The 27871-nt window shown below is 47.3% G+C and overlaps 1 protein-coding gene across 3 annotated transcripts; it reads left to right on the top strand.

Annotated features, from left to right (window-relative positions):
• Window positions 1-158: 158 nt before the first annotated feature.
• On the top strand, window positions 159-26206 carry LOC306758858 (dipeptidyl peptidase 9). Of its 3 annotated transcripts, none has more exons than XM_079244277.1 (21): window positions 159-296; window positions 3042-3132; window positions 3580-3818; window positions 3912-4024; window positions 4179-4352; window positions 7003-7171; window positions 7250-7360; window positions 7429-7557; window positions 7623-7684; window positions 7763-7863; window positions 9419-9596; window positions 9718-9877; window positions 9972-10051; window positions 11200-11352; window positions 19063-19198; window positions 19473-19618; window positions 19694-19840; window positions 19919-20071; window positions 21144-21286; window positions 24374-24485; window positions 25462-26206. In XM_079244277.1, exons 2-21 carry the CDS (start codon window positions 3077-3079, stop codon window positions 25552-25554), a joined length of 2655 nt encoding a protein of 884 aa, XP_079100403.1. In that variant the 5' UTR covers window positions 159-296; window positions 3042-3076; the 3' UTR covers window positions 25555-26206. The 3 variants fall into 3 exon arrangements, with proteins under 3 accessions (XP_079100403.1, XP_079100402.1, XP_079100404.1); XM_079244276.1 differs by having other exon boundaries at window positions 7000-7171; XM_079244278.1 differs by lacking the exons at window positions 159-296; window positions 3042-3132 and adding an exon at window positions 3237-3383 and having other exon boundaries at window positions 7000-7171.
• Window positions 26207-27871: the final 1665 nt, after the last annotated feature.

Here is a 27871-nt window from a genome sequence, read left to right as displayed (position 1 = left end):
ATCGATAAAACCAAGATATTGCTGCTGTCGCTAGGAAACTGGTGGAGAATATCGATAAATCATCGATATTATCGCTGCTGTCACTAGGTGGAGCCGCTTCTTTGAGTAGTGCGCCGGTGTGAAAGTACCGGGGTGTATTCAGTCAGGACAAAGGTTCCGCTTCTCTTCCCATCTGAAAGCCAGCTGTATTTTGTGTGGCCGTTCTGGGCCATGGATTCAACCTTTAGCAATCGCAAAATCTGTTTGACACCCAGCTAATAACGCGTGTAACCCGGTTAAAGAAACTGGCCTGATTGGTAAGTACCTCATTTAGTTTTGTAAAGTAGTTTGAAGGCGTCGCTTGAACGAGCGGCTGCTTTTAAAGGAAGCCAGCTGCCGCTACTTAGCATCGCTGCTAACTGGTTAGCATTCCAGTGAAAATGACAGAGGAGGGCTGTCCTGTCAAAATGTGCTGAAGCGAGATTATTTAAACAGAAACGGTCATATTAATACTAGTTTCCCCAATCACTGTCAACGATGAGAAGCTGGTAGTTTAAAAGGGATTATTTGCCGGTGTTACTGAGGAGTTGGAGAACAAAGATCCATTGTAGGCTAGCTAACGTGAAACTGTTAACATCACCGGCATATAATACTGTTTCACTTTACTTTTCCTCCAACCTCACCATTAACATGATAGATCCTTAATATCACCGGCATATGATCACTTTTCCTTTAACCTCACCATTGACATGATAGATCCTTAACATCACCGGCATGTTACTATTTCACTTCAGTTTTCCTCTAACCTCACCATTGACATGATAGATCCTAATTCTATGTACCTAACAGAACCAAATAAGCTCTGTCAGTGTAGACTGGTTGATATTTAAGAAGGGTAAAGGCCACGTTTAGTGAAATCTGGGTGTTCAGGAAGGGATTTATTGTTAAATGCAGCCAGTAGTTTGGTTCCTGATCCACTTCCATGTAGTTTGGTTCCTGATCCAGTAACACGTAGTTTGGTTCCTGATCCACTAACACGTAGTTTGGTTCCTGATCCACTAACACGTAGTTTGGTTCCTGATCCACTAACACGTAGTTTGGTTCCTGATCCACTAACGCGTAGTTTGGTTCCTGATCCACTAACGTGTAGTTTGGTTCCTGATCCACTAACGCGTAGTTTGGTTCCTGATCCACTAACATGTAGTTTGGTTCCTGATCCACTAATATGTAGTTTAATTCCTGATCCACTTCCACGTAGTTTGGTTCCTGATCCACTAACACGTAGTTTGGTTCCTGATCCACTAATATGTAGTTTGGTTCCTGATCCACTAACACGTAGTTTGGTTCCTGATCCACTAACACGTAGTTTGGTTCCTGATCCACTAACACGTAGTTTGGTTCCTGATCCACTAACACGTAGTTTGGTTCCTGATCCACTAACACGTAGTTTGGTTCCTGATCCACTAACACGTAGTTTGGTTCCTGATCCACTAACACGTAGTTTGGTTCCTGATCCACTAACACGTAGTTTGGTTCCTGATCCACTACCACGTAGTTTGGTTCCTGATCCACTACCACGTAGTTTGGTTCCTGATCCACTACCACGTAGTTTGGTTCCTGATCCACTAACACGTAGTTTGGTTCCTGATCCACTAACACGTAGTTTGGTTCCTGATCCACTAACATGTAGTTTGGTTCCTGATCCACTAACATGTAGTTTGGTTCCTGATCCACTAACACGTAGTTTGGTTCCTGATCCACTAACACGTAGTTTGGTTCCTGATCCACTAACATGTAGTTTGGTTTCAGATCCACTAACAGTTGTTTGGTTCCTGATCCACTAACACGTAGTTCTGTTCCTGATCCACTACCACGTAGTTTGGTTCCTGATCCACTAACACGTAGTTTGGTTCCTGATCCACTAACATGTAGTTTGGTTCCTGATCCACTAACATGTAGTTTGGTTCCTGATCCACTAACACGTAGTTTGGTTCCTGATCCACTACCACGTAGTTTGGTTCCTGATCCACTAACACGTAGTTTGGTTCCTGATCCACTAACACGTAGTTTGGTTCCTGATCCACTAACACGTAGTTTGGTTCCTGATCCACTAACACGTAGTTTGGTTCCTGATCCACTAACACGTAGTTTGGTTCCTGATCCACTAACACGTAGTTTGGTTCCTGATCCACTAACACGTAGTTTGGTTCCTGATCCACTAACATGTAGTTTGGTTCCTGATCCACTTCCACGTAGTTTGGTTCCTGATCCACTAACACGTAGTTTGGTTCCTGATCAACTAACATGTAGTTTGGTTCCTGATCCACTAACACGTAATTTGGTTCCTGATCCACTACCACGTAGTTTGGTTCCTGATCCACTAACACGTAATTTGGTTCCTGATCCACTACCACGTAGTCTGGTTCCTGATCCACTAACACGTAGTTTGGTTCCTGATCCACTAACACGTAGTTTGGTTCCTGATCCACTAACACGTAGTTTGGTTCCTGATCCACTAACACGTAGTTTGGTTCCTGATCCACTAACACGTAGTTTGGTTCCTGATCAACTAACATGTAGTTTGGTTCCTGATCCACTAACATGTAGTTTGGTTCCTGATCAACTAACATGTAGTTTGGTTCCTGATCCACTAACACGTAGTTTGGATCCACTAACACGTAGTTTGGTTCCTGATCAATTAACACGTAGTTTCATTTCACAAAAATAACAGGTTGGTTTGGTTTCCTCCCTTTTGTAAATAAACTGTCTTTTCCAGTTCTTTTAAATGCTTTGGGGTGTGTCAGCTGCTGGGCATGCTGGTGTTCCTGAAGCAGCACCAGTTTGAGACCAGTCAACAATAATTACAATGCAGTACAGTAAAGGTGTCCACTCTCACACTAATCTCTGTCCCACTATGATTATACTGGAAAGTAAGTGGCGTTCCTCAGTCCTGTAAAACCAGCTGCTGGTTTGCAATGATTGCTGTTTTCTTCTATCTGTGAAGCATGTTTCTATTATTTCTATTGTAGTCTGATAATTGACATCTGTGCTGTGCTTTGCAGGTGACAGCGTAGGAGTCAGGTGTGCTGACCGGTGAATGCATAGAGTCAAGAAGGTCAAACTTTGTAATAAAAAGGAAGGTATCTGGAAAAGGTATTGTATTCATGTTTTAAGCATTTTTTAGGCTTTATTAGTTTAGCTGAGTTGCTACTGTCCAGCAGATGTTTGCAGACAGCAGGAACACGATGAGGAGAAGACTCTACCAAACATCATCAGCCAAACCAGACACAACAGAAAACATGAGACATCACGGATGACGCCTTTCTAGTTGCTTTACTCATTCCTGGATGGGTTGCTGTCTTCTGGTTTTCTGTCAGGAGATAATATTTACATGTTCTACTCAGGTGAATTTATTCCGACATAGTGACACATGTTGATTCTGACACATCTGTAGTAACCTTACATGTTTCAGCTTTCTGTAGAAACCAGGATTATAGATACATGCTTTGTGGTTCAGGTCTACGACGTCAGAGCTAATCATGATGAGGTTAACTGTTTAACGGCGGTTTGTCATTGTTTCTGTGTCATGTGTCCATCCAGCTGTGTTAGTGTGAGCATGACGGCTATAGACGGCCTATCGGACAGCACGGAGGTGGTGGAGATGGAGGACGTCCCATCTCAGTTCTTTGTGGAGAAACACTCCTGGGAGGGACTCCGAGATATAATCCACTGCAGCAGGAAGTACTCGGGCATGATTTCCAACAAGGCTCCTCATGACTTTCAGTTTGTGCAGAAGAGTGATGAGAACGGACCCCACTCCCACCGGCTGTACTACCTCGGTAAGATGCTGCGACGTGTTGCCTTCACATTGTGTAAACAAACAACAAGCCGGTGTTTGTTTCTGAGGCTGTTTTCCACCGTGTGCTAAACAGGAATGCCTTACGGAAGCAGAGAGAACTCACTACTCTACTCAGAAATTCCCAAGAAGGTTCGGAAAGAGGCGCTCTTAGTGTTGTCATGGAAACAGATGCTGGATCACTTCCAGGTAAATGGTGAATGGGGTCAGAGGAATCGCTCTGATAAATAACAACATGATCTTTCCTACCCCTCATACACGAAGGAAACAGCCTGTGTGTCAGCGTTTTCCAGCGTTTTCTACTTGCAGTCAGACTAAAAGGTCTCCTCCTGCTGTGTTGAAGGCGACGCCGCATCAGGGCGCCTACTCTCGAGAGGAGGAACTGCTCAGGGAGCGGAAACGTCTGGGTGCGTTTGGCATCACATCCTATGACTACCATTCTAAAAGCGGCCTCTTCCTCTTCCAAGCCAGTAACAGTCTGTTTTACTGTCAGGACGGAGGAAACAACGGCTTCATCGTGAGTACCTTCCTTTCTGTCTCATGCTCAGACCAGAGCCGCTCTGCTGGTACGGTGAGAGCGCTGACTTTGATATTTCTACACTTAAAGACGTAAAAACTAAAAATCTAAGTTGAGCAGAAAGTGCAGATTTCTTCTTCACACCTTCTATGATTTACTCAGACTACTCTCCAGTTTCTGGGAGCGATCCAACGTGGTTCTGGCCTCCTCTGGGCCTCCAGTTGGTCCCAGTTTCTGGGTTTTATCTTGGTCCGGCTTTCTGAGATGTGTTTCGTACACTCTGATGGTCTTTAAGCTGTTTGGTGACGTGGTTCTCCATCATGCTGGAAGATCCACAAACCGTCAGCAGATTTCTCCTGGAGGAGGTTCTGGTTCGTTCCGGGTTCATGAAGGTGGTTTAGCTTCCTCCAGAGAGGTCACGGTTATAGATTCTCTTTACATCATTATTATTCTATTTGTTCATTTCCCAACATGATGAATGTATGAAACCACATCAACGATCCCTCCAGGTCTCTACGATCCGTCTGTTACCATGGCAACACCAATAAATAAGAGAACAAAGTCAATTCCTTCTAAATCCAAACAGACTCTAAATGTTAACACTGGAGTAGACTCTCAGATACCAGATGGGAAGACGACCTGGTCTGGTCCTGGTTCTGGACTTGGTCCTTGACCTGAACCTGGTCCTTTACCTGGACCTGGACCTGAACCTGGTCCTGTTCCTGGTTCTTTACCTGGTCCTGGTCCTGTTCCTGGTCCTTCATGAAACTTCATGATAAAAACAAATCCTTCTTCAGAAAACAGGAGCAACATCTGGCTAGCTTAGACTTCCAGCTGCTGTTGGACACATCAGTAATAATGAACCTAAAGCAGACATCTGGATGAAATCTGCTTCCTGCCACAGACCAGCAGTCCAGTCGGACCTGTTGTAACAAAGTATCTGTAGAACCGAACCGTCTGTAAACAAACTGGTCACGTTGTTGGGAGTCCAACCAGTGGCGGCTGGACAGCTTCCTGTTGCGTTTTAGGAAAGTAAAAATTCTAGACTGTATATGAAAGGTGGGCGGAGCTTGCGTGGCGTCACCCGTAGGTTTCTTGAAGAGCTGAATTGAAGCTCGGTGGGCGGTTCCTACCATCGCCATCTTGGCAGGGGCATGTATGTCGTCTCACCTGGAAAATACAAATATGGGCAAAGAGGTGGAGCTGAGAGGGGGGCTGTGAGCGTCATGGTGAATGATTGACATCAAGCGAACTCCAAGCTTTCTGTAGCTAAGAGCTAACCGAGCTAACCTGGAGAAAACACGAGCTAACCAGCTAACGGAGGTAAGCGGGCTAAAGCTAAGTCATGTTGTTAACCGGCTAAAAACCGCGGTTGTTCTACATTCTTCTTACTTGAAGCGGGAGATCGGGTACCTGTCAATCAAAAGGACACGCCCCTAAATATGCCGAACTTTGAGATCAAATTACTTTTAAACGGGCGAGTTAGAAAAACTTCACTCCCCCCCACAGTTGTCATGAAGGTAAACCTGACCTATAAAACCTAAAATGGATTTTTGAACCAGGCTGTAAACATGTTTATTTCTGCTGTAAACATGTTTATTTCTGCTGTAAACATGTTTATTTCTACTGTAAACATGTTTATTTCTGCTGTGAAGTTGGTCTTTTTAACATGGGAGTCTATGGAGATTCACTCTGTTTTGCAGCCCCTAGTGGATGAAGGGGGAACTGCAGGTTTATACACTTCCGAATAGACTTCACTTTTAACCGCCAGAGGCTCCGCCCATCTTTCATATACGGTCTATGTTACTGACACCTGGTGGGTGGTTCCCAACGTCGCCATCTTGGCAGCATCTGGCCTGTCATGCTGGAAAAACACTAAAATGGGCGAAGAGGTGGAGCTGAGGGGGGTGTGAGCGTGGAGGTGGATGATTGACATCTATTACCTGCCTGTAGCTATGAGCTAACTGAGCTAATGGAGGCTAATGGGAGCTAACCAGCTAACAGAGGTAGGCAGGCTAAAGCTAAGTCACACTGCTAACCAGCTAAAAACTGGTTTTTCTGCATCCTGCCTTCTTGCTGCTGGACGTCAGATACCTGTCAATCAAAAGGACACACCCCTAAATGGGTCAAATTTAAAGACTAAAAACATCTAAACATATGACTTGTAAAAAAAAAAACAAAAAAAAAAACAAACTCACCAAACGTACGTTTAAGCTTGTAGAACCTGCCATCAGCTGCATGACGGCGCCGGTCCATCTCTGCATCCAGAACCTGCTCCGTCTCATCTTTCATGGGAAACTGGACTTGCAGGGAGTTCTTGAATCATCTTGTTTTCTTATTTTCCTGAGGAAGAAAAACTGAAAGAAGCACAGACCGGCGGGTTTTTAGGTCTTTTTGATGTGAACGAGACTGAATGTCTGAGTTACTATGAGATACTGGTCTCTAGTCTGGAGAGTTTTCCTCATGCGGGTGGAACTATCTTCCTGCACTGGCGGAACGGTTCACCTAATTCTGGTCTGAAGTTTCTCAAATTAAATCTTTTTCTTTTTTATTAAGTAAAAACTTGAACAGTTTGTAGAAGTTTTTAAAAGCAGGTTTAAAAGATCTCATGATGATCATTTGGGACGGTTGTGGTTCTTGGTTTTAGCAGTCTGCTCCTGTGAAGCCTGTGGAGATCAAGACTCAGTGCTCAGGCACCCGCATGGACCCCAAAATCTGCCCCGGACACCCTGACTTCATAGCCTTCATCAACAACAACGACCTGTGGATCGCCAACATTAAGACCGGGGAGGAAAGGAGGCTCACCTTCTGCCATAAAGGTCTGAAACGGTTAAATGGTCTGGTCTCTGGTTCTCTCAGACCCTGCTGGGTAAATCCTCGCCTTGTGTTCCTTCCAGGTTTAGACAACGTGAAGGAGGATCCCAAGTCTGCAGGCGTAGCAACGTTTGTCATCCAGGAGGAGTTTGACCGTTTTACCGGTTACTGGTGGAGTCCCTCATCAGCAGAAGGTGAGCCGAGGCCACCAGCCGACCGCCTCGTCTGCAGAATCCTCTTCTCAGCTTGTTTTTCCCTTCAGATGTGGACGGAGGGAAAACCATGTACCTTCTGTATGAGGAGGTGGACGAGACGGAAGTAGAAATCATTCATGTTCCATCTCCGGCGCTGGAGGAGAGGAAAGCAGACGCCTACAGATATCCTCGAACAGGTGAGTGCAGCATCAGCTGTCTACTCCCTGAAGCCGACGCTCGCCTCATTCTGCTGGTTTCACAGGCAGCAAAAACCCCCGGGCCACCCTGAAGCTGGCGGAGATCAGGACCGACCATCAAGGAAGAGTAAGTTCCCTGTTCTGTCTGGCTGATCGGGGTTTCTCCTGCTCCTTTAACGTTCCTGAACTGTTTGTGTTCCTGCAGATCGTCTACACACAAGATAAGGAGCTGCTGGTCCCGTTCAGCTCCCTGTTCCCTGGAACAGAATACATCGCCCGAGTAGGATGGACGAGTGACGGATCGTAGTAAGTGTTGTTCCAGCTCCACAGACATCAAACCAGAATCCAGTCATTTTCATCCCAGTAGAAGACAAACAGCACACGAGACAGTTTCCCATCAGCAACATGCAGCAACACATCTGTAAACTGCTGGAACAGGAGCGACGAAAGGCTGGAAAAGTGGAGGAACATTGGACAACTAATCAGATTAACTGGGAACCAGTCGGTGACATAACTGGGTAGAGACAGAGCTTCTCCAGTCTGAGACAAACTGGACCAAAACATGCAGAAAGATGTTCCTCAGATCCACCATCTCCAGAGGAGAAAAGGGTCTTCAGCTCTGGTCTTCGAGGGCCGCAATCCTGCAGGTTTTCCATGTGTCCCTGCTCCAACAAACCTGACTCACACTAATCATCATGCAGAACTTCAGTCGCTGCTGGATCCGTTTAATGGAAGCCAGGTGTGTGGAACAGGGACGCATGGAAAACCTGCAGGACAGCGGACCTCGAGGAGCGACTTTAGGCTCCTCTGGTGTAGAATCAGGAGGAATCTCTGTATGCTTTCTCGCTAAATCTGGAGACTTTTTTTGTTAAAAGCGACAAATCTAGCAGCTTTTACTGGAGTTATTAGAGAGTTTTCTGGTGTTTTGGCGACAGACTTGAAGGCACATATTGTTCTGCAGTTACTGTAAGGAAGGAGCAGCGGGAGCCTCTCCCGTCCTAAAGCACTCCCAGGCGGCCAGTCTCAGTCGGCTCCGGCTGCAGGTCAATGTAGAATAACTGCAGTAGGTTGTGGAAGTTCACCTAAACATAGTTTATACCATTGTCAGTGACAACTGGCTGCTTTATTTTCCTATACATAGTTCGGCCAGTTAAACACTGTAACATCCCTCCGTTACGGGGCGTTACCATAGCAACGCGTTAACCAGCTGGTTCAGATCAGCCGTCTTTTAACAGGTGAATGAGAGAAACGCGCTGCAGCCTGACAGCGGTTGTTTGGTATAAAACATACATCCAGGCCAACGTATAATAGTTCCTATATAAGCGGTAAAAGCAGATTAAACAACTCGGAACCGTCCATTAGACGGTTATAATGTACGACACAGAGTCTAGAACACCACGACGCGCAGCGTTGTTTATAAATACTGGATAATTGTGTTAAATAATCCAGATCTCAATTTCAGTCAAAATAATCCTGATTATAATTTTCATCATAATCGAGCAGCCGTAGTTAAAGCTCCATCATACGTGAAGAGGATCCAGAAACACGCCGTCTTCTCTGGACCAAAGCTCATTTAAAATGTTCTGAGTGGAAACCTGGATGAAGATGTGGAATAGTTTGTGGACAGCATGGACGGCGTGTCCTGCAGACTAAAGAGGAGAGGGAGCATCCAGCTTGTTATCAGCCTGCATCTCTGATGGGATGGGGTTGCATTAGTGCCGATGGCGTGGGCAGCTTCCACATCTGGGAAGCTCCATCAATGCTGAAAAGTTCTTTACATTTTCCGCGGCGCTCCGATGCTTCTGGAACTGGGTTTGTGTGTTTTGGTGGTGTGAGCATCGTCTGCTCTGTGTTGTCCCAGTGGCTGGGCGGTGCTGCTGGATCGCAGTCAGAGGAAGCTGCAGCTGGTCCTGCTGCCTCCAGCCCTCTTCGTTCCCGTCACAGACGACCCAGCTGTGAGGCAGGAGAACCTGGAGGCGGTGCCCAGCAGCGTTCAGCCCTACATCATCTACGAGGAGACGACTGATGTCTGGATCAATGTAAGTCTCTGGCTAGCGTGGTCTCCTGGTCCAGTTCCAAACAAAACCAGACCCTGTAAAGGCTGTGAGGTTTCTCCGGCTCTGTCTCAGTAAGTCCAACCTTCTGTCTCTCTCCATGCAGGTTCATGATATATTTTATCCATTCATTCAAACAACAGACGATGAGTTTACGTTCATCTGGGTGAACGAGTCTAAAACGGGCTTCAGCCACCTGTATAAGATCACATCGCAGTTCCAGCCCGGCTGCCACCACTGGTCAGACCCCTACCATCACCTGGAGGGTAAGACATCTGCAGCCACTGTTTAACAGGAGGCTTCTTTTAGAAAAGTCTGTTTTTAACAGCCGTAATGCAGAGCGCGTGTTGATTCTTACAGGAAACTTCAAATGTGCAATCAAAGAGGAGGTGATGCTGACCAGCGGCGAATGGGAGGTGCTGGCAAGACATGGCTCCAAGGTGAAACGCCGGCAGTCGGGGAGGCCCTGCAGGAAAAACCTGATCCTTATGAGAAGTCACCTGTTAATCAGAGGATTAGTTCATTTGCTCCAGTTCTGCATCGCATTTAGCCTGAAACTGCTGGAATATGTGAACTAATGTGTTTATGAACCAGCGTGGTCACCGAAACCGCCGCTCACTGTTACAGCTGGAAAAGAGTTAGCATGTCGTTACCTTGGAGACCAGCGGTGAAAACATGCGTCCACACGTCTGTTTGGGAACACGGTTCCTTTTTGTGAAGCTAAAAATGTCTAAAATTCAGAAGTTTAAATAAAAGGCCTCAAAAAGTCTTGAAATCACCCCGATCCTCATCCAGGTTCTGAATTCTTCATGCAGCTTCCAGACGCTGCGTTGTCGTGTTCCTGTGGAAACTGCACTCTACAGAAGTGTCAAACTCTCCAGTAGTTTCCTTTAAACTGGTGTTTTTATTCATAAAATCCAGTAAATCGCCGTAATCAGGCTGTGATTCTGTGTTTTCTGCCTCTGAGGCGTCGTGGTGCGTTCAAGTCGTCTACAGAGTAGGTGACGTCATCACCAGGTAGTCCGTGTTCCAGGTGCACCAAGCTGGGAGGAAACGCCTCCAGAACAACCCATCAGCGAGCATCTGCAGATGTAAAATCACACGTCACCATGACGACAGCTGCCAGTTTAGGTGGTTATGATCAATAAACCACATATTGATGTGATTTTTCAACAACATAGTTATCGTTAACAACAACTTGCTGCTGTTTGCATGAGAAACTGAAAGAACAAGCGATGGTGGTCCTGCAGACGTCTTTTAATCTGGAATCTTCTCTCCGAGTTCCCGGCTTGGGATTGCGAGCAGCTACCAGTGTTACGTTGTGTGGGGGTTAAACTACCAACCCACACCAGTTTGCTCCAAAAATAGGTTGTAATGTGACCTTCATGAACTATATTGGTGAAACTTTAAAAGGTTTTTGAACTTCTGGCTCATGTGAAGGTTTCAGGTGTAAAAAGTAGCTCCTAGCGGCTGGTCCTCCTGGAAGCTGCAGAAGGAAGAAGCTCTCGGTGTGAAGACATGTCAGGTTGTTTCTCTTTGTTCCCTGAACATGAGCGTGCGCTAACAGCAGCGTTCTCTCTCCTGCTAGATCTGGGTCAACGAGGCCACCAGCTTGGTGTATTTCCAGGGAACCAGGGACACGCCTCTGGAGCACCACCTGTACGTGGTCAGCTACGAGTCGCCGGGGGAGACGGTCCGACTGACCAAGCCCGGCTTCTCTCACAGCTGCTCCGTTAGCCAGGTACCAACATGTTTCCACGCCCAACATCTGCAGACTCACCGTCTTCTCCACACAGTCACAGCTGCAACCAGTCAGTCCTCTGGATTCTCTTGGGATCAGGTTTTCTAGTGGACTCAGGTCCTGGACTCTGGGTTTCTGTTCAGGATGAGAATCCTCTGCAGGTTTTAAGTGGACGCCTGAAGGTTTTGGATGGTTTTTGGGATTGTTTTAGCAATCCGTCCATCTTGACTTCAGTTCCAGCTGAAGACCAGCAACACCAGCATGATACTGCCACCGCCATGGTGTTAAACTGGGTGTTAAACTGGGTGTTGTACTGGGTGTTAAACTGGGTGTTGTACTGGGTGTTAAACTGGGTGTTGTACTGGGTGTTAAACTGGGTGTTAAACTGGGTGTTGTACTGGGTGTTAAACTGGGTGTTGTACTGGGTGTTAAACTGGGTGTTGTACTGGGTGTTGTACTGGGTGTTGTACTGGGTGTTGTACTGGGTGTTAAACTGGGTGTTGTACTGGGTGTTGTACTGGGTGTTAAACTGGGTGTTAAACTGGGTGTTGTACTGGGTGTTAAACTGGGTGTTAAACTGGGTGTTAAACTGGGTGTTGTACTGGGTGTTGTACTGGGTGTTGTACTGGGTGTTGTACTGGGTGTTAAACTGGGTGTTGTACTGGGTGTTGTACTGGGTGTTAAACTGGGTGTTAAACTGGGTGTTGTACTGGGTGTTGTACTGGGTGTTGTACTGGGTGTTAAACTGGGTGTTGTACTGGGTGTTAAACTGGGTGTTAAACTGGGTGTTGTACTGGGTGTTGTACTGGGTGTTGTACTGGGTGTTAAACTGGGTGTTAAACTGGGTGTTAAACTGGGTGTTGTACTGGGTGTTGTACTGGGTGTTGTACTGGGTGTTAAACTGGGTGTTGTACTGGGTGTTGTACTGGGTGTTAAACTGGGTGTTGTACTGGGTGTTGTACTGGGTGTTGTACTGGGTGTTGTACTGGGTGTTAAACTGGGTGTTAAACTGGGTGTTAAACTGGGTGTTGTACTGGGTGTTGTACTGGGTGTTAAACTGGGTGTTGTACTGGGTGTTAAACTGGGTGTTTTACTGGGTGTTGTACTGGGTGTTGTACTGGGTGTTTTACTGGGTGTTTTACTGGGTGTTGTACTGGGTGTTGTACTGGGTGTTAAACTGGGTGTTAAACTGGGTGTTGTACTGGGTGTTGTACTGGGTGTTTTACTGGGTGTTTTACTGGGTGTTGTACTGGGTGTTAAACTGGGTGTTGTACTGGGTGTTGTACTGGGTGTTGTACTGGGTGTTAAACTGGGTGTTAAACTGGGTGTTGTACTGGGTGTTGTACTGGGTGTTGTACTGGGTGTTAAACTGGGTGTTGTACTGGGTGTTAAACTGGGTGTTGTACTGGGTGTTGTACTGGGTGTTAAACTGGGTGTTAAACTGGGTGTTGTACTGGGTGTTGTACTGGGTGTTTTACTGGGTGTTAAACTGGGTGTTGTACTGGGTGTTAAACTGGGTGTTGTACTGGGTGTTGTACTGGGTGTTGTACTGGGTGTTGTATTGGGTGTTGTACTGGGTGTTAAACTGGGTGTTTTACTGGGTGTTAAACTGGGTGTTAAACTGGGTGTTAAACTGGGTGTTAAACTGGGTGTTATACTGGGTGTTATACTGGGTGTTGTACTGGGTGTTAAACTGGGTGTTGTACTGGGTGTTAAACTGGGTGTTGTACTGGGTGTTGTACTGGGTGTTGTACTGGGTGTTAAACTGGGTGTTGTACTGGGTGTTGTACTGGGTGTTAAACTGGGTGTTGTACTGGGTGTTGTACTGGGTGTTGTACTGGGTGTTAAACTGGGTGTTAAACTGGGTGTTAAACTGGGTGTTGTACTGGGTGTTAAACTGGGTGTTGTACTGGGTGTTAAACTGGGTGTTGTACTGGGTGTTAAACTGGGTGTTAAACTGGGTGTTAAACTGGGTGTTGTACTGGGTGTTTTACTGGGTGTTAAACTGGGTTTTGTACTGGGTGTTAAACTGGGTGTTGTACTGGGTGTTAAACTGGGTGTTGTACTGGGTGTTGTACTGGGTGTTAAACTGGGTGTTGTACTGGGTGTTGTACTGGGTGTTGTACTGGGTGTTGTACTGGGTGTTAAACTGGGTGTTAAACTGGGTGTTGTACTGGGTGTTGTACTGGGTGTTGTACTGGGTGTTGTACTGGGTGTTGTACTGGGTGTTAAACTGGGTGTTGTACTGGGTGTTATACTGGGTGTTGTACTGGGTGTTAAACTGGGTGTTAAACTGGGTGTTGTACTGGGTGTTGTACTGGGTGTTGTATTGGGTGTTGTACTGGGTGTTGTACTGGGTGTTTTACTGGGTGTTAAACTGGGTGTTGTACTGGGTGTTAAACTGGGTGTTAAACTGGGTGTTGTACTGGGTGTTGTACTGGGTGTTGTATTGGGTGTTGTACTGGGTGTTAAACTGGGTGTTGTACTGGGTGTTGTACTGGGTGTTGTACTGGGTGTTAAACTGGGTGTTAAACTGGGTGTTGTACTGGGTGTTAAACTGGGTGTTAAACTGGGTGTTAAACTGGGTGTTGTACTGGGTGTTAAACTGGGTGTTGTACTGGGTGTTGTACTGGGTGTTAAACTGGGTGTTGTACTGGGTGTTAAACTGGGTGTTGTACTGGGTGTTGTACTGGGTGTTAAACTGGGTGTTGTACTGGGTGTTATACTGAGTGTTATACTGGGTGTTATACTGGGTGTTATACTGGGTGTTGTACTGGGTGTTAAACTGGGTGTTAAACTGGGTGTTGTACTGGGTGTTGTACTGGGTGTTGTACTGGGTGTTGTACTGGGTGTTAAACTGGGTGTTGTACTGGGTGTTGTACTGGGTGTTAAACTGGGTGTTGTACTGGGTGTTGTACTGGGTGTTAAACTGGGTGTTGTACTGGGTGTTGTACTGGGTGTTAAACTGGGTGTTAAACTGGGTGTTAAACTGGGTGTTGTACTGGGTGTTGTACTGGGTGTTGTACTGGGTGTTAAACTGGGTGTTGTACTGGGTGTTGTACTGGGTGTTATGCTGGGTGTTGTACTGGGTGTTGTACTGGGTGTTTTACTGGGTGTTGTACTGGGTGTTAAACTGGGTGTTGTACTGGGTGTTAAACTGGGTGTTGTACTGGGTGTTGTACTGGGTGTTAAACTGGGTGTTAAACTGGGTGTTGTACTGGGTGTTGTACTGGGTGTTGTACTGGGTGTTGTACTGGGTGTTAAACTGGGTGTTAAACTGGGTGTTGTACTGGGTGTTAAACTGGGTGTTAAACTGGGTGTTAAACTGGGTGTTGTACTGGGTGTTGTACTGGGTGTTAAACTGGGTGTTGTACTGGGTGTTGTACTGGGTGTTGTACTGGGTGTTAAACTGGGTTTTGTACTGGGTGTTAAACTGGGTGTTAAACTGGGTGTTGTACTGGGTGTTAAACTGGGTGTTAAACTGGGTGTTGTACTGGGTGTTGTACTGGGTGTTAAACTGGGTGTTGTACTGGGTGTTGTACTGGGTGTTAAACTGGGTGTTGTACTGGGTGTTGTATTGGGTGTTGTATTGGGTGTTGTATTGGGTGTTGTACTGGGTGTTGTACTGGGTGTTAAACTGGGTGTTGTACTGGGTGTTGTACTGGGTGTTGTACTGGGTGTTTTACTGGGTGTTGTACTGGGTGTTGTACTGGGTGTTGTACTGGGTGTTAAACTGGGTGTTAAACTGGGTGTTGTACTGGGTGTTAAACTGGGTGTTAAACTGGGTGTTAAACTGGGTGTTAAACTGGGTGTTTTACTGGGTGTTGTACTGGGTGTTGTACTGGGTGTTGTATTGGGTGTTGTATTGGGTGTTGTACTGGGTGTTGTACTGGGTGTTGTACTGGGTGTTGTACTGGGTGTTTTACTGGGTGTTAAACTGGGTGTTGTACTGGGTGTTAAACTGGGTGTTAAACTGGGTGTTAAACTGGGTGTTGTACTGGGTGTTGTACTGGGTGTTGTATTGGGTGTTGTACTGGGTGTTAAACTGGGTGTTAAACTGGGTGTTGTACTGGGTGTTGTACTGGGTGTTGTACTGGGTGTTAAACTGGGTGTTGTACTGGGTGTTAAACTGGGTGTTAAACTGGGTGTTGTACTGGGTGTTAAACTGGGTGTTGTACTGGGTGTTAAACTGGGTGTTAAACTGGGTGTTGTACTGGGTGTTGTACTGGGTGTTAAACTGGGTGTTGTACTGGGTGTTATACTGAGTGTTATACTGGGTGTTATACTGGGTGTTGTACTGGGTGTTAAACTGGGTGTTAAACTGGGTGTTAAACTGGGTGTTGTACTGGGTGTTGTACTGGGTGTTGTACTGGGTGTTAAACTGGGTGTTGTACTGGGTGTTGTACTGGGTGTTAAACTGGGTGTTGTACTGGGTGTTGTACTGGGTGTTGTACTGGGTGTTAAACTGGGTGTTGTACTGGGTGTTGTACTGGGTGTTGTACTGGGTGTTGTACTGGGTGTTAAACTGGGTGTTGTACTGGGTGTTGTACTGGGTGTTTTACTGGGTGTTGTACTGGGTGTTAAACTGGGTGTTGTACTGGGTGTTGTACTGGGTGTTGTACTGGGTGTTGTACTGGGTGTTAAACTGGGTGTTAAACTGGGTGTTGTACTGGGTGTTGTACTGGGTGTTTTACTGGGTGTTAAACTGGGTGTTGTACTGGGTGTTGTACTGGGTGTTGTACTGGGTGTTAAACTGGGTGTTAAACTGGGTGTTGTACTGGGTGTTGTACTGGGTGTTGTACTGGGTGTTAAACTGGGTGTTGTACTGGGTGTTGTACTGGGTGTTGTACTGGGTGTTTTACTGGGTGTTGTACTGGGTGTTGTACTGGGTGTTAAACTGGGTGTTAAACTGGGTGTTGTACTGGGTGTTGTACTGGGTGTTGTATTGGGTGTTGTACTGGGTGTTAAACTGGGTGTTGTACTGGGTGTTGTACTGGGTGTTGTACTGGGTGTTAAACTGGGTGTTAAACTGGGTGTTGTACTGGGTGTTAAACTGGGTGTTAAACTGGGTGTTAAACTGGGTGTTGTACTGGGTGTTAAACTGGGTGTTGTACTGGGTGTTGTACTGGGTGTTAAACTGGGTGTTGTACTGGGTGTTAAACTGGGTGTTGTACTGGGTGTTGTACTGGGTGTTAAACTGGGTGTTGTACTGGGTGTTATACTGAGTGTTATACTGGGTGTTATACTGGGTGTTGTACTGGGTGTTGTACTGGGTGTTGTACTGGGTGTTAAACTGGGTGTTGTACTGGGTGTTGTACTGGGTGTTAAACTGGGTGTTGTACTGGGTGTTGTACTGGGTGTTAAACTGGGTGTTGTACTGGGTGTTGTACTGGGTGTTAAACTGGGTGTTAAACTGGGTGTTAAACTGGGTGTTGTACTGGGTGTTGTACTGGGTGTTGTACTGGGTGTTAAACTGGGTGTTGTACTGGGTGTTGTACTGGGTGTTATGCTGGGTGTTGTACTGGGTGTTGTACTGGGTGTTTTACTGGGTGTTGTACTGGGTGTTAAACTGGGTGTTGTACTGGGTGTTAAACTGGGTGTTGTACTGGGTGTTGTACTGGGTGTTAAACTGGGTGTTAAACTGGGTGTTGTACTGGGTGTTGTACTGGGTGTTGTACTGGGTGTTGTACTGGGTGTTAAACTGGGTGTTAAACTGGGTGTTGTACTGGGTGTTAAACTGGGTGTTAAACTGGGTGTTGTACTGGGTGTTGTACTGGGTGTTGTACTGGGTGTTAAACTGGGTGTTGTACTGGGTGTTGTACTGGGTGTTGTACTGGGTGTTAAACTGGGTTTTGTACTGGGTGTTAAACTGGGTGTTAAACTGGGTGTTGTACTGGGTGTTAAACTGGGTGTTAAACTGGGTGTTGTACTGGGTGTTGTACTGGGTGTTAAACTGGGTGTTGTACTGGGTGTTGTACTGGGTGTTAAACTGGGTGTTGTACTGGGTGTTGTATTGGGTGTTGTACTGGGTGTTGTACTGGGTGTTAAACTGGGTGTTGTACTGGGTGTTGTACTGGGTGTTGTACTGGGTGTTGTACTGGGTGTTAAACTGGGTGTTAAACTGGGTGTTAAACTGGGTGTTGTACTGGGTGTTAAACTGGGTGTTAAACTGGGTGTTAAACTGGGTGTTGTACTGGGTGTTGTACTGGGTGTTGTACTGGGTGTTGTACTGGGTGTTAAACTGGGTGTTAAACTGGGTGTTGTACTGGGTGTTGTACTGGGTGTTGTACTGGGTGTTAAACTGGGTGTTAAACTGGGTGTTGTACTGGGTGTTGTACTGGGTGTTAAACTGGGTGTTAAACTGGGTGTTAAACTGGGTGTTAAACTGGGTGTTGTACTGGGTGTTAAACTGGGTGTTAAACTGGGTGTTGTACTGGGTGTTGTACTGGGTGTTGTACTGGGTGTTAAACTGGGTGTTGTACTGGGTGTTGTACTGGGTGTTAAACTGGGTGTTAAACTGGGTGTTAAACTGGGTGTTGTACTGGGTGTTGTACTGGGTGTTAAACTGGGTGTTGTACTGGGTGTTGTACTGGGTGTTGTACTGGGTGTTGTACTGGGTGTTAAACTGGGTGTTGTACTGGGTGTTGTACTGGGTGTTGTACTGGGTGTTGTACTGGGTGTTAAACTGGGTGTTAAACTGGGTGTTGTACTGGGTGTTAAACTGGGTGTTGTACTGGGTGTTGTACTGGGTGTTGTACTGGGTGTTGTACTGGGTGTTGTACTGGGTGTTAAACTGGGTGTTTTACTGGGTGTTATACTGGGTGTTGTACTGGGTGTTGTACTGGGTGTTGTACTGGGTGTTTTACTGGGTGTTTTACTGGGTGTTGTACTGGGTGTTTTACTGGGTGTTTTACTGGGTGTTGTACTGGGTGTTTGGTGTTGTACTGAGTGTTGTACTGGGTGTTGTACTGGGTGTTGTACTGGGTGTTGTACTGGGTGTTTTACTGGGTGTTATACTGGGTGTTGTACTGGGTGTTGTACTGGGTGTTGTACTGGGTGTTGTACTGGGTGTTATACTGGGTGTTTTACTGGGTGTTGTACTGGGTGTTGGGTGTTGTACTGGGTGTTGTACTGGGTGTTGTACTGGGTGTTGGGTGTTGTACTGGGTGTTGTACTGGGTGTTGTACTGGGTGTTAAACTGGGTGTTGTACTGGGTGTTGTACTGGGTGTTGTACTGGGTGTTGTACTGGGTGTTATACTGGGTGTTTTGCTGCGTGTTATGCTGGGTGTAGAGGACAAGTGTGAAGACACACTGAAACGAATTAAAATGTTTAAGAAAGAAAAACGAGGCGGCGACTTCCCAGTTTACATAAAAAGAGCAGTAAACCAGTATGTGTTCTGGTTCTGCTGGTAAACTGCTGTTTTTCTGCAGGTTTACCAGCAGCCAGAGTGTCTCCACACATCGGCTCAAAACTACCAAAAGCCACTTTTTTTCCCTGCATCTCCATACAAACACAGCAGCTGCTTCCCGACTGAACAGAACGTTTCCGTTCTGACCTCCAGAAGTCATGGAAGGAAAGCGGGATGGAGCGCATTGTTTTTCTCCTCACATCTAGAAACTTTCCAGTCCGGTTCAAATCATCCATCTCAGTCTGGCTTCCTGTTTCTGCATCATCCTAACGTTGCTGCTTCTCTTCTCTCCCTCCGCAGAACTTCGACTTCTTCGTCAGCCACTACAGCAACGTGAGCACGCCTCCCTGCGTCCACCTCTACAAGCTGACCAACGGCGAAGACGATCCGCTTCACATGGCTCCGGAGTTCTGGGCCAGCATGATGGAGTCGCCAGGTAACGGATCCCACGCACACACCGGGCCGAATGTGTCCCGCCAGCGCTGACAGGCCTTTCTCCGTGACGTCAAGGTGTTTGTCACGCCGCCTCTCTCCCAGTGATTGCTGGGATAGGCTCCAGCTTCCCGCGACCCTTACTGGGAGGAAGCGGTTGGTAAAATGGAAAAGTTTGATCCAGATCCTGTGACTAGTTCTGGGCATCGAACACCGAGCTGTGACGGTGGACTAACCTCCCAGTTTCAGCAGATTCTTCACCTGCATGTCTCTCCCAGGTTGCCCCGGAGATTACAATCCGCCGGAGGTCTTCGACTTTCCGGGGAAGTCTGGCTTCCAGCTGTACGGCATGGTGTACAAGCCTCACAGCCTGCAGCCCGGCAGGAAACACCCGACGGTTCTGTTCGTGTACGGCGGCCCGCAGGTGTGTGACGTCGCGCCCGCCGCAGCCCGCCTCTCTGTGCGACCCCCTCCCTCACCATGCTGTGTTTGCCTACAGGTGCAACTGGTGAACAACTCCTTTAAGGGGATGAAGTACCTGCGTCTCAACACGCTGGCTTCTCTGGGCTACGCCGTGGTCGTCATCGACGGGAGGGGTTCCTGTCAGAGGGGGCTGGAATTCGAAGGAGCGCTGAAAAACAAAATGGTGCCGTTAAAATCCTAGAAATGACAGAAAATAAGATGCTTGGAGCTCGGCTCACGTCGGCTTCCTTTAACCATCCAGGGTCAGGTGGAGATCGAAGACCAGGTGGAGGGGCTGCAGTACGTCGCAGAGAAGTTCAACTTTGTGGACCTGAGCCGTGTCGCCATCCATGGGTGGTCCTACGGGGGTTTCCTGTCCCTCATGGGCCTCATCCAGCGACCCAACGTCTTCAAGGTGAGCCGCTCCACGGGTTCTGTTGCAGACATGGTGCGCTGCCCCGTCCCGCCACTAGGTGTCGGTGCCGCGCCGCTGCCTGCAGGGTGGCGGGAGGACGCAGACAGAGAAGCAGATCTGATCAGTGGGAAAGTCGAGCTTTTTTAACCTTTGTCAACTCGCAGAGATGAAGTCATTTATAACCGCTCCACATGCACTTTATCTGGGGGTCGGCCGGTCGTCTCTTTCGTCTCCAAGTCAACCAAAATGCCGCCGCTCGTCTCCTGATTGGAGCAAGTAAGAGGGAACACATGACACCTATTTTAGCATCACTTCACTGCCTCCCCGTACATTTTAGAGTTCATTTTAAAGTTCTTTTATTTGTTTTTAAGTCCCTACATCAGGGGTGTCCAAGTCCGGTCCTGGAGATCTACCATCCTGCTGTTTTTAGGTGCAACCTTTCTCCAACACGCCTGAATCCAATAAGTGTCTGGTTAGCAGCCTCTGCAGAGCTGGATGACATGCAGAAGAGGAATTCAGCTATTTGACTCAGCTGTGCTGGACAGGGGTTGCATCTAAAGGCTGCAGGATGGTAGATCTCCAGGACTGGACTTGGGCACCCTGGCCTACATGGTCTGGCCCCTCCATACCTCTCTGAGCTGCTCACCCCATACTCTCCAGCCCGGTGCCTCAGATCAGCTGATCAGCGCCTCCTGGAGGTACCGAGATCTGGGCGGAAGCTGGGAGGGGACAGATCGTTTGCAGCTGCTGCTCCAGAACTGTGGAATTCTCTGCCGCTAGAAACTAGAGAAGCCACATCGCTGCCAACTTTTAAAACACGCCTGAAGACCCATTTTTATGATCTGAGACTCTGCTTTTCTCTTATGTACTGCTTTATTGTTTTAATGTTTTAATTTCTTCTACTTTTGAGTGCTTTTATTGTTTTATCTTTTATTCCCTCAACTTCTGTTGTTATAATCTCCCTGCATGTCTTCACTGTTCAGCACTTTGTTGCAGCTGGCACTGTGAGAAAGTGCTCCCCGACGTTCCGTACTTCCCATCATGACATTAACCGTTCACGCTTCGTCCCCAGCTGGCCATCGCCGGCGCCCCAGTAACCGTGTGGATGGCCTACGACACGGGATACACGGAGCGCTACATGGACTTGCCTGAGAACAACCAGCAGGGCTACGAGGAAGGATCTGTAGCGCTGCACGTGGACAAGCTGCCCAGCGAGTCAGTACATGCCTGTCTCCATGACTACCACGCTAAGATACCGTTTTTCCCTTGTGTTTCTGAGTGACGCAACAAGTACAGCTGCTCTGCACATCTGCAACCAGTCAAACTTTATTTAAAACACTTTTCATGCCAAAAGCAGCACAAAGTGCAGATTGAGGTAAAACACGTCTTCACACACCAGAGTACGCAACACAGCTACTTAACAACACGTATAAACACACACACACACACACATACACACACACTAAACTGTTGTGGGAGCTTCTGGATGTGATGACACAGAGAACGAGGCTGGAATCCAAGCTGGAGCAGGAACAACCAGACCTTCCATGTCTGGAAAGACAGCTTGGACTTTCAGAAGCTGTGACAGTCGTGTTGGACGTACTCAGACGGTCATAGCGGTGCTTCTACACGGTGTCTGGTCCTAGATGGCCGCTGTCCTGCAGGTTTTCCATGTGTCCCTGCTCCAACACACCTGACTTCCATTAATTGGATCCAACAGCCAATGAATCTGCAGAATAACTGACTAATTTAATTCAGGTGTTTTGGAGCAGGGATACATGGAAAAACTGCAGGACTGCAGCCCTCCAGGAGCGGAGTTGGAAACCACTGGTGTAAAGTCTTAGTCACCTCGTTTCTGATTGGTCAGGGATCAGAGACAGCTGGTTAGGGATCAGAACCATCTGATTGGTTAGGGATCAGAACCATCTGATTGGTTAGGGATCAGAACCATTTGATTGGTTAGGGATCAGAACCGTCTGATTGGTTAGGGATCAGAACCGTCTGATTGGTTAGGGATCAGAACCGTCTGATTGGTTAGGGATCAGAACCGTCTGATTGGTTAGGGATCAGAACCGTCTGATTGGTTAGGGATCAGAACCGTCTGATTGGTTAGGGATCAGACATCTGATTGGTCAGGGATCAGAACCATCTGATTGGTTAGGGACCAGAGACATCTGATTAGTCAGGGATCAGAGACGTCTGATTGGTTAGGGATCAGAACCATCTGATTGGTTAGGGACCAGAGACATCTGATTAGTCAGGGATCAGAGACGTCTGATTGGTTAGGGATCAGAACCATTTGATTGGTTAGGGATCCGAGGCGTCTGATTGGTTAGGGATCCAAGGCGTCTGATTGGTTAGAGACCAGAACCATTTGATTGGTTAGGGATCAGAACCATCTGATTGGTTAGGGATCAGAACCATTTGATTGGTTAGGGATCAGAACCGTCTGATTGGTTAGGGATCAGAACCGTCTGATTGGTTAGGGATCAGAACCGTCTGATTGGTTAGGGATCAGAACCGTCTGATTGGTTAGGGATCAGAACCGTCTGATTGGTTAGGGATCAGACATCTGATTGGTCAGGGATCAGAACCATCTGATTGGTTAGGGACCAGAGACATCTGATTAGTCAGGGATCAGAGACGTCTGATTGGTTAGGGATCAGAACCATCTGATTGGTTAGGGACCAGAGACATCTGATTAGTCAGGGATCAGAGACGTCTGATTGGTTAGGGATCAGAACCATTTGATTGGTTAGGGATCCGAGGCGTCTGATTGGTTAGGGATCCAAGGCGTCTGATTGGTTAGAGACCAGAACCATTTGATTGGTTAGGGATCAGAACCATCTGATTGGTTAGGGATCAGAACCATTTGATTGGTTAGAGATCAGAACCATTTGATTGGTTAGAGATCAGAACCATCTGATTGGTTAGGGATCAGAACCATTTGTTTGGTTAGCGATCAGAACCATTTGATTGGTCAGGGATCACAGACGTCTGATTGGTTAGGGATCAGAACCGTCTGATTGGTTAGGGATCAGAACCGTCTGATTGGTTAGGGATCAGAACCATTTGATTGGTTAGAGATCAGAACCATTTGATTGGTTAGAGATCAGAACCATCTGATTGGTTAGGGATCAGAACCATCTGATTGGTTAGGGATCAGAACCATTTGTTTGGTTAGCGATCAGAACCATTTGATTGGTCAGGGATCACAGACGTCTGATTGGTTAGGGATCCAAGGCGTCTGATTGGTTAGAGACCAGAACCATTTGATTGGTTAGGGATCAGAACCATCTGATTGGTTAGGGATCAGAACCATTTGATTGGTTAGAGATCAGAACCATTTGATTGGTTAGAGATCAGAACCATCTGATTGGTTAGGGATCAGAACCATTTGTTTGGTTAGCGATCAGAACCATTTGATTGGTCAGGGATCACAGACGTCTGATTGGTTAGGGATCAGAACCGTCTGATTGGTTAGGGATCAGAACCGTCTGATTGGTTAAGGATCAGAGACATCTGATTGGTTAGGGATCAGAACCATCTGATTGGTTAGGGATCAGAACCATTTGATTGGTTAGAGATCAGAACAATTTGATTGGTTAGAGATCAGAACCATCTGATTGGTTAGGGATCAGAACCATCTGATTGGTTAGGGATCAGAACCATTTGTTTGGTTAGCGATCAGAACCATTTGATTGGTCAGGGATCACAGACGTCTGATTGGTTAGGGATCAGAACCGTCTGATTGGTTAGGGATCAGAACCGTCTGATTGGTTAAGGATCAGAACCGTCTGATTGGTTAGGGATCAGAACCGTCTGATTGGTTAAGGATCAGAGACATCTGATTGGTCAGGGATCAGAGACGTCTGATTGGTTAGGGATCAGAGACATCTGATTGGTCAGGGATCAGAGACGTGATTGGTCAGCGATCAGAGACGTCTGATTGGTCAGGGATCAGAACCATATGATTGGTTAGGGATCAGAAACATCTGATTGGTTCTAGTAAACATGTAAAACGTTTGTCCTGTTAAAACTAACACGTACTTCCAGGATTAATGACCGGGTTTGGACCAGGTTCCAGGAGCCTGGTCTGCTACTATATGATCCAGGTTCCTGGTCTTAGTGAGGACTGCAGCAGCAGTGTTCTGGCCTAACTGGTTCTAAACTAACTGGTTTCAGGAGTCCAGTCTACTAAAGATAAATGCAGAAAACCTGCAGAGTACTGGTCTGAGTACTGGTCTGAGTTCGGGTCTCCCATCCCTCTCTAACTAGCAGTGTCAACCTCTGTCTCTGCAGGCCCAACCGTCTCCTGATTCTCCACGGCTTTCTCGATGAGAACGTGCACTTTTTCCACACCAACTTCCTGGTGTCCCAGATAATCCGAGCTGGAAAGCCGTACCAGCTTCAGGTTGGTGTCGTAGGTTTCTTCCTCCTCCTGAAACATCAGCATGTCATGTTCACCATGCTGCTGTGTGATTGGCTGGTTGTGGTCTGAACCATAGACCGTATATGAAAGATGGACGGAGCCTTCGGTGGTTAAAAGTGAAGCCTATGCGGAAGTGGATAAAACTGCAGTTCCCCCTTCATCCACTAGGGGCTGCAAAACAGAGCAAATCCCCATAGACTCCCATGTTAAAAAGACCAACTTCACAGCAGAAATAAACATGTTTACAGCAGAAATAAACATGTTTACAGCAGGAATAAACACGTTTACAGCCGAAATAAACACGTTTACAGCAGGAATAAACACATTTATAGCAGAAATAAACATGTTTACAGCCTGGTTCAAAAATCCATTTTAGGTTTAATAGGTCAGGTTTACCTTCATGACAACTGTAGGGGGAGTGAATTTTTTTCTAACTTGCCCGTTTAAAAGTAATTTCATCATGAAGTTCAGCATATTTAGGGGCGTGTACTTTTGATTGACAGGTACCCGATCTCCCGCTTCAAGTCAGAAGAACGTAGAACAACCGCGGTTTTTAGCCGGTTAACAACATGACTCTGCTTTAGCCTGCTTACCTCTGTTAGCTGGTTAGCTCCTGTTATCTCCGGGTTAGCTCAATTAGCTTTTAGCTACAGAAAGCTTGGAGTTCACTCGATGTCAATCGTCCACCATGACGCTCACAGCCCCCCTCTCAGCTCCACCTCTTTGCCCATATTTGTATTTTCTTGGCAAGACGCTACGCATGCCCCAGTCAAGATGGTGATGGTAGGAACCGCCCACCGAGCTTCAATTCAGCTCTTCAGAAACCTACGGGTGACGTCACGGAGGCTCCGCCCATCTTTTTATAAACAGTCTATGGCCTGAACGTGTAAACATGTTTCTGTGTGATTGGCTGCTTGTGGCCATGACGTGTAAACATCCTCCTCTCCTCACGCTGCAGGTCTACCCCAACGAGCGGCACAGTATTCGCTGCCCTGAGTCTGGGGAGCACTACGAGATAATGCTGCTGCACTTTCTACAACAATACCTCTGAAACCTCCCTTCATCCTCCAACCAGAATGCAGCGCCCCCATCTCCACCAGTCTCTACGTCTCACTGTTCTGTCTGAAGAAAGTACCCCCCCCCACCGGCTCGCCCCTCGGTCCGCGCAGCAGTCGGAGCGTGGACGTTTCTCACCCTGACAGCAGAGCCAGGAAGAAGACGTGGTGAAATATTTCTGCTCTGTCAAATCGACTCATGGCATCTTCATCTCTGTGCTTTCTTTTGCCAAACCCCCCCCCCATGTGTTTCACAGACACATAGACACATGAGCTCCAACACTACATGTAGCTGATCTCCACGGAAACACGCATCCGGACATGCTGCGAGTCGGTCGCATGTGAAGGAACATCCAGGCTGTTCCTGATCCACTTGTTTTAAACGTGTGTTGTTTAGAATAAAATATTTTTATGGATTTTTATTCTTTTTTTTTTTTTTTAACGGGTGTTGATGGAAGGCGCTCGGCGATCACTTAGCGCCGTTTTCTCCCCTCACATTACATTGCTCAAGATGTCTGCTTGCCTTCTTAATATATAATTTATATTTGCCAAAGTACCTCTTGACTCTTGATCATGCTGGTATTTCCTTTTTTTACTGCAATAAAGACAACAGGAGGGCGAGTACTGGAGTCTTACAACAGCTTTGTACCACCGGAATACAGTTTGTACATGATGATGAATAAATGTATGAATCCGTCACGTCTGGTGTGTTTCATGGACCTGCTGCAGAATTCCTGCCACGCCGGTGCCACTTCACAACAATGGCATGTCAGGACACTGCACACGCGCACACACACGCGCGCGCGCGCACAGACACACACACCACTTCCAGCCAGTTCATAACAAACGGCCTGGTTAAGGTAAACCAACAGACTGCATCCAATCTGGACTGGGAACCAGTTCCTCATCCTGAGCTGCACAAGGCGACAGTGGGAAGGAAAACCTCCGACAGAACCCGGCTCAGGATGGAGAGAACCGCAACGTTTACTCAGGACAACCTGCAGAGCAACGACAGGCTGGAAAACCAGTTAAACGGGGAACAGGTCGGTAACATGACCGATTTAACTGGGAACAGGTCGGTAACGTGACCGGTTTAACTGGGAACGGGTCTGTAACGTGACCGGTTTAACTGGTAACGGGTCTGTAACGTGACCGGTTTAACTGGGAACGGGTCGGTAACGTGACCGGTTTAACTGGGAACGGGTCGGTAACGTGACCGATTTAACTGGGAACGGGTCGGTAACGTGACCGATTTAACTTGGAACGGGTCGGTAACGTGACCGGTTTAACTGGTAACGTGACCGGTTTAACTGGTAACGGGTCGGTAACGTGACCGGTTTAACTGGGAACGGGTCGGTTACGTGACCGGTTTAACTGGGAACGGGTCTGTAACGTGACCGATTTAACTGGGAACGGGTCGGTTACGTGACCGATTTAACTGGGAACGGGTCGGTAACGTGACCGATTTAACTGGGAACGGGTCGGTAACGTGACCGGTTTAACTGGGAACGGGTCGGTAACGTGACCGATTTAACTGGGAACGGGTCGGTAACGTGACCGGTTTAACTGGGAACGGGTCGGTAACGTGACCGGTTTAACTGGTAACGGGTCGGTAACGTGACCGATTTAACTGGGAACGGGTCTGTAACGTGACCGGTTTAACTGGGAACGGGTCGGTAACGTGACCGATTTAACTGGGAACGGGTCGGTAACGTGACCGGTTTAACTGGGAACGGGTCGGTAACGTGACCGATTTAACTGGGAACGGGTCGGTAACGTGACCGATTTAACTGGGAACGGGTCGGTAACGTGACCGATTTAACTGGGAACGGGTCGGTAACGTGACCGATTTAACTGGTAACGGGTCGGTAACGTGACCGGTTTAACTGGGAACGGGTCGGTAACGTGACCGATTTAACTGGGAACGGGTCTGTAACGTGACCGGTTTAACTGGGAACGGGTCGGTAACGTGACCGATTTAACTGGGAACGGGTCGGTAACGTGACCGATTTAACTGGGAACGGGTCGGTAACGTGACCGATTTAACTGGGAACGGGTCGGTAACGTGACCGATTTAACTGGGAACGGGTCGGTAACGTGACCGATTTAACTGGGAACGGGTCGGTAACGTGACCGGTTTAACTGGTAACGGGTCGGTAACGTGACCGGTTTAACTGGTAACGGGTCGGTAACGTGACCGGTTTAACTGGTAACGTGACCGGTTTAACTGGGAACGGGTCGGTAACGTGACTGGTTTAGAACTGACGTGTTTCCAGGATAATCCATCCCTGCATGTTGCAGTTCCAGTCCTGG

The sequence above is a fragment of the Telmatherina bonti genome (assembly GCF_933228915.1).
Source record: "Telmatherina bonti genome assembly, chromosome: 7".
Lineage (NCBI taxonomy): Eukaryota > Metazoa > Chordata > Actinopteri > Atheriniformes > Telmatherinidae > Telmatherina > Telmatherina bonti.
Note: the sequence above shows the minus strand (reverse complement) of the source record. Positions and strands in the feature narration are given on the sequence as shown.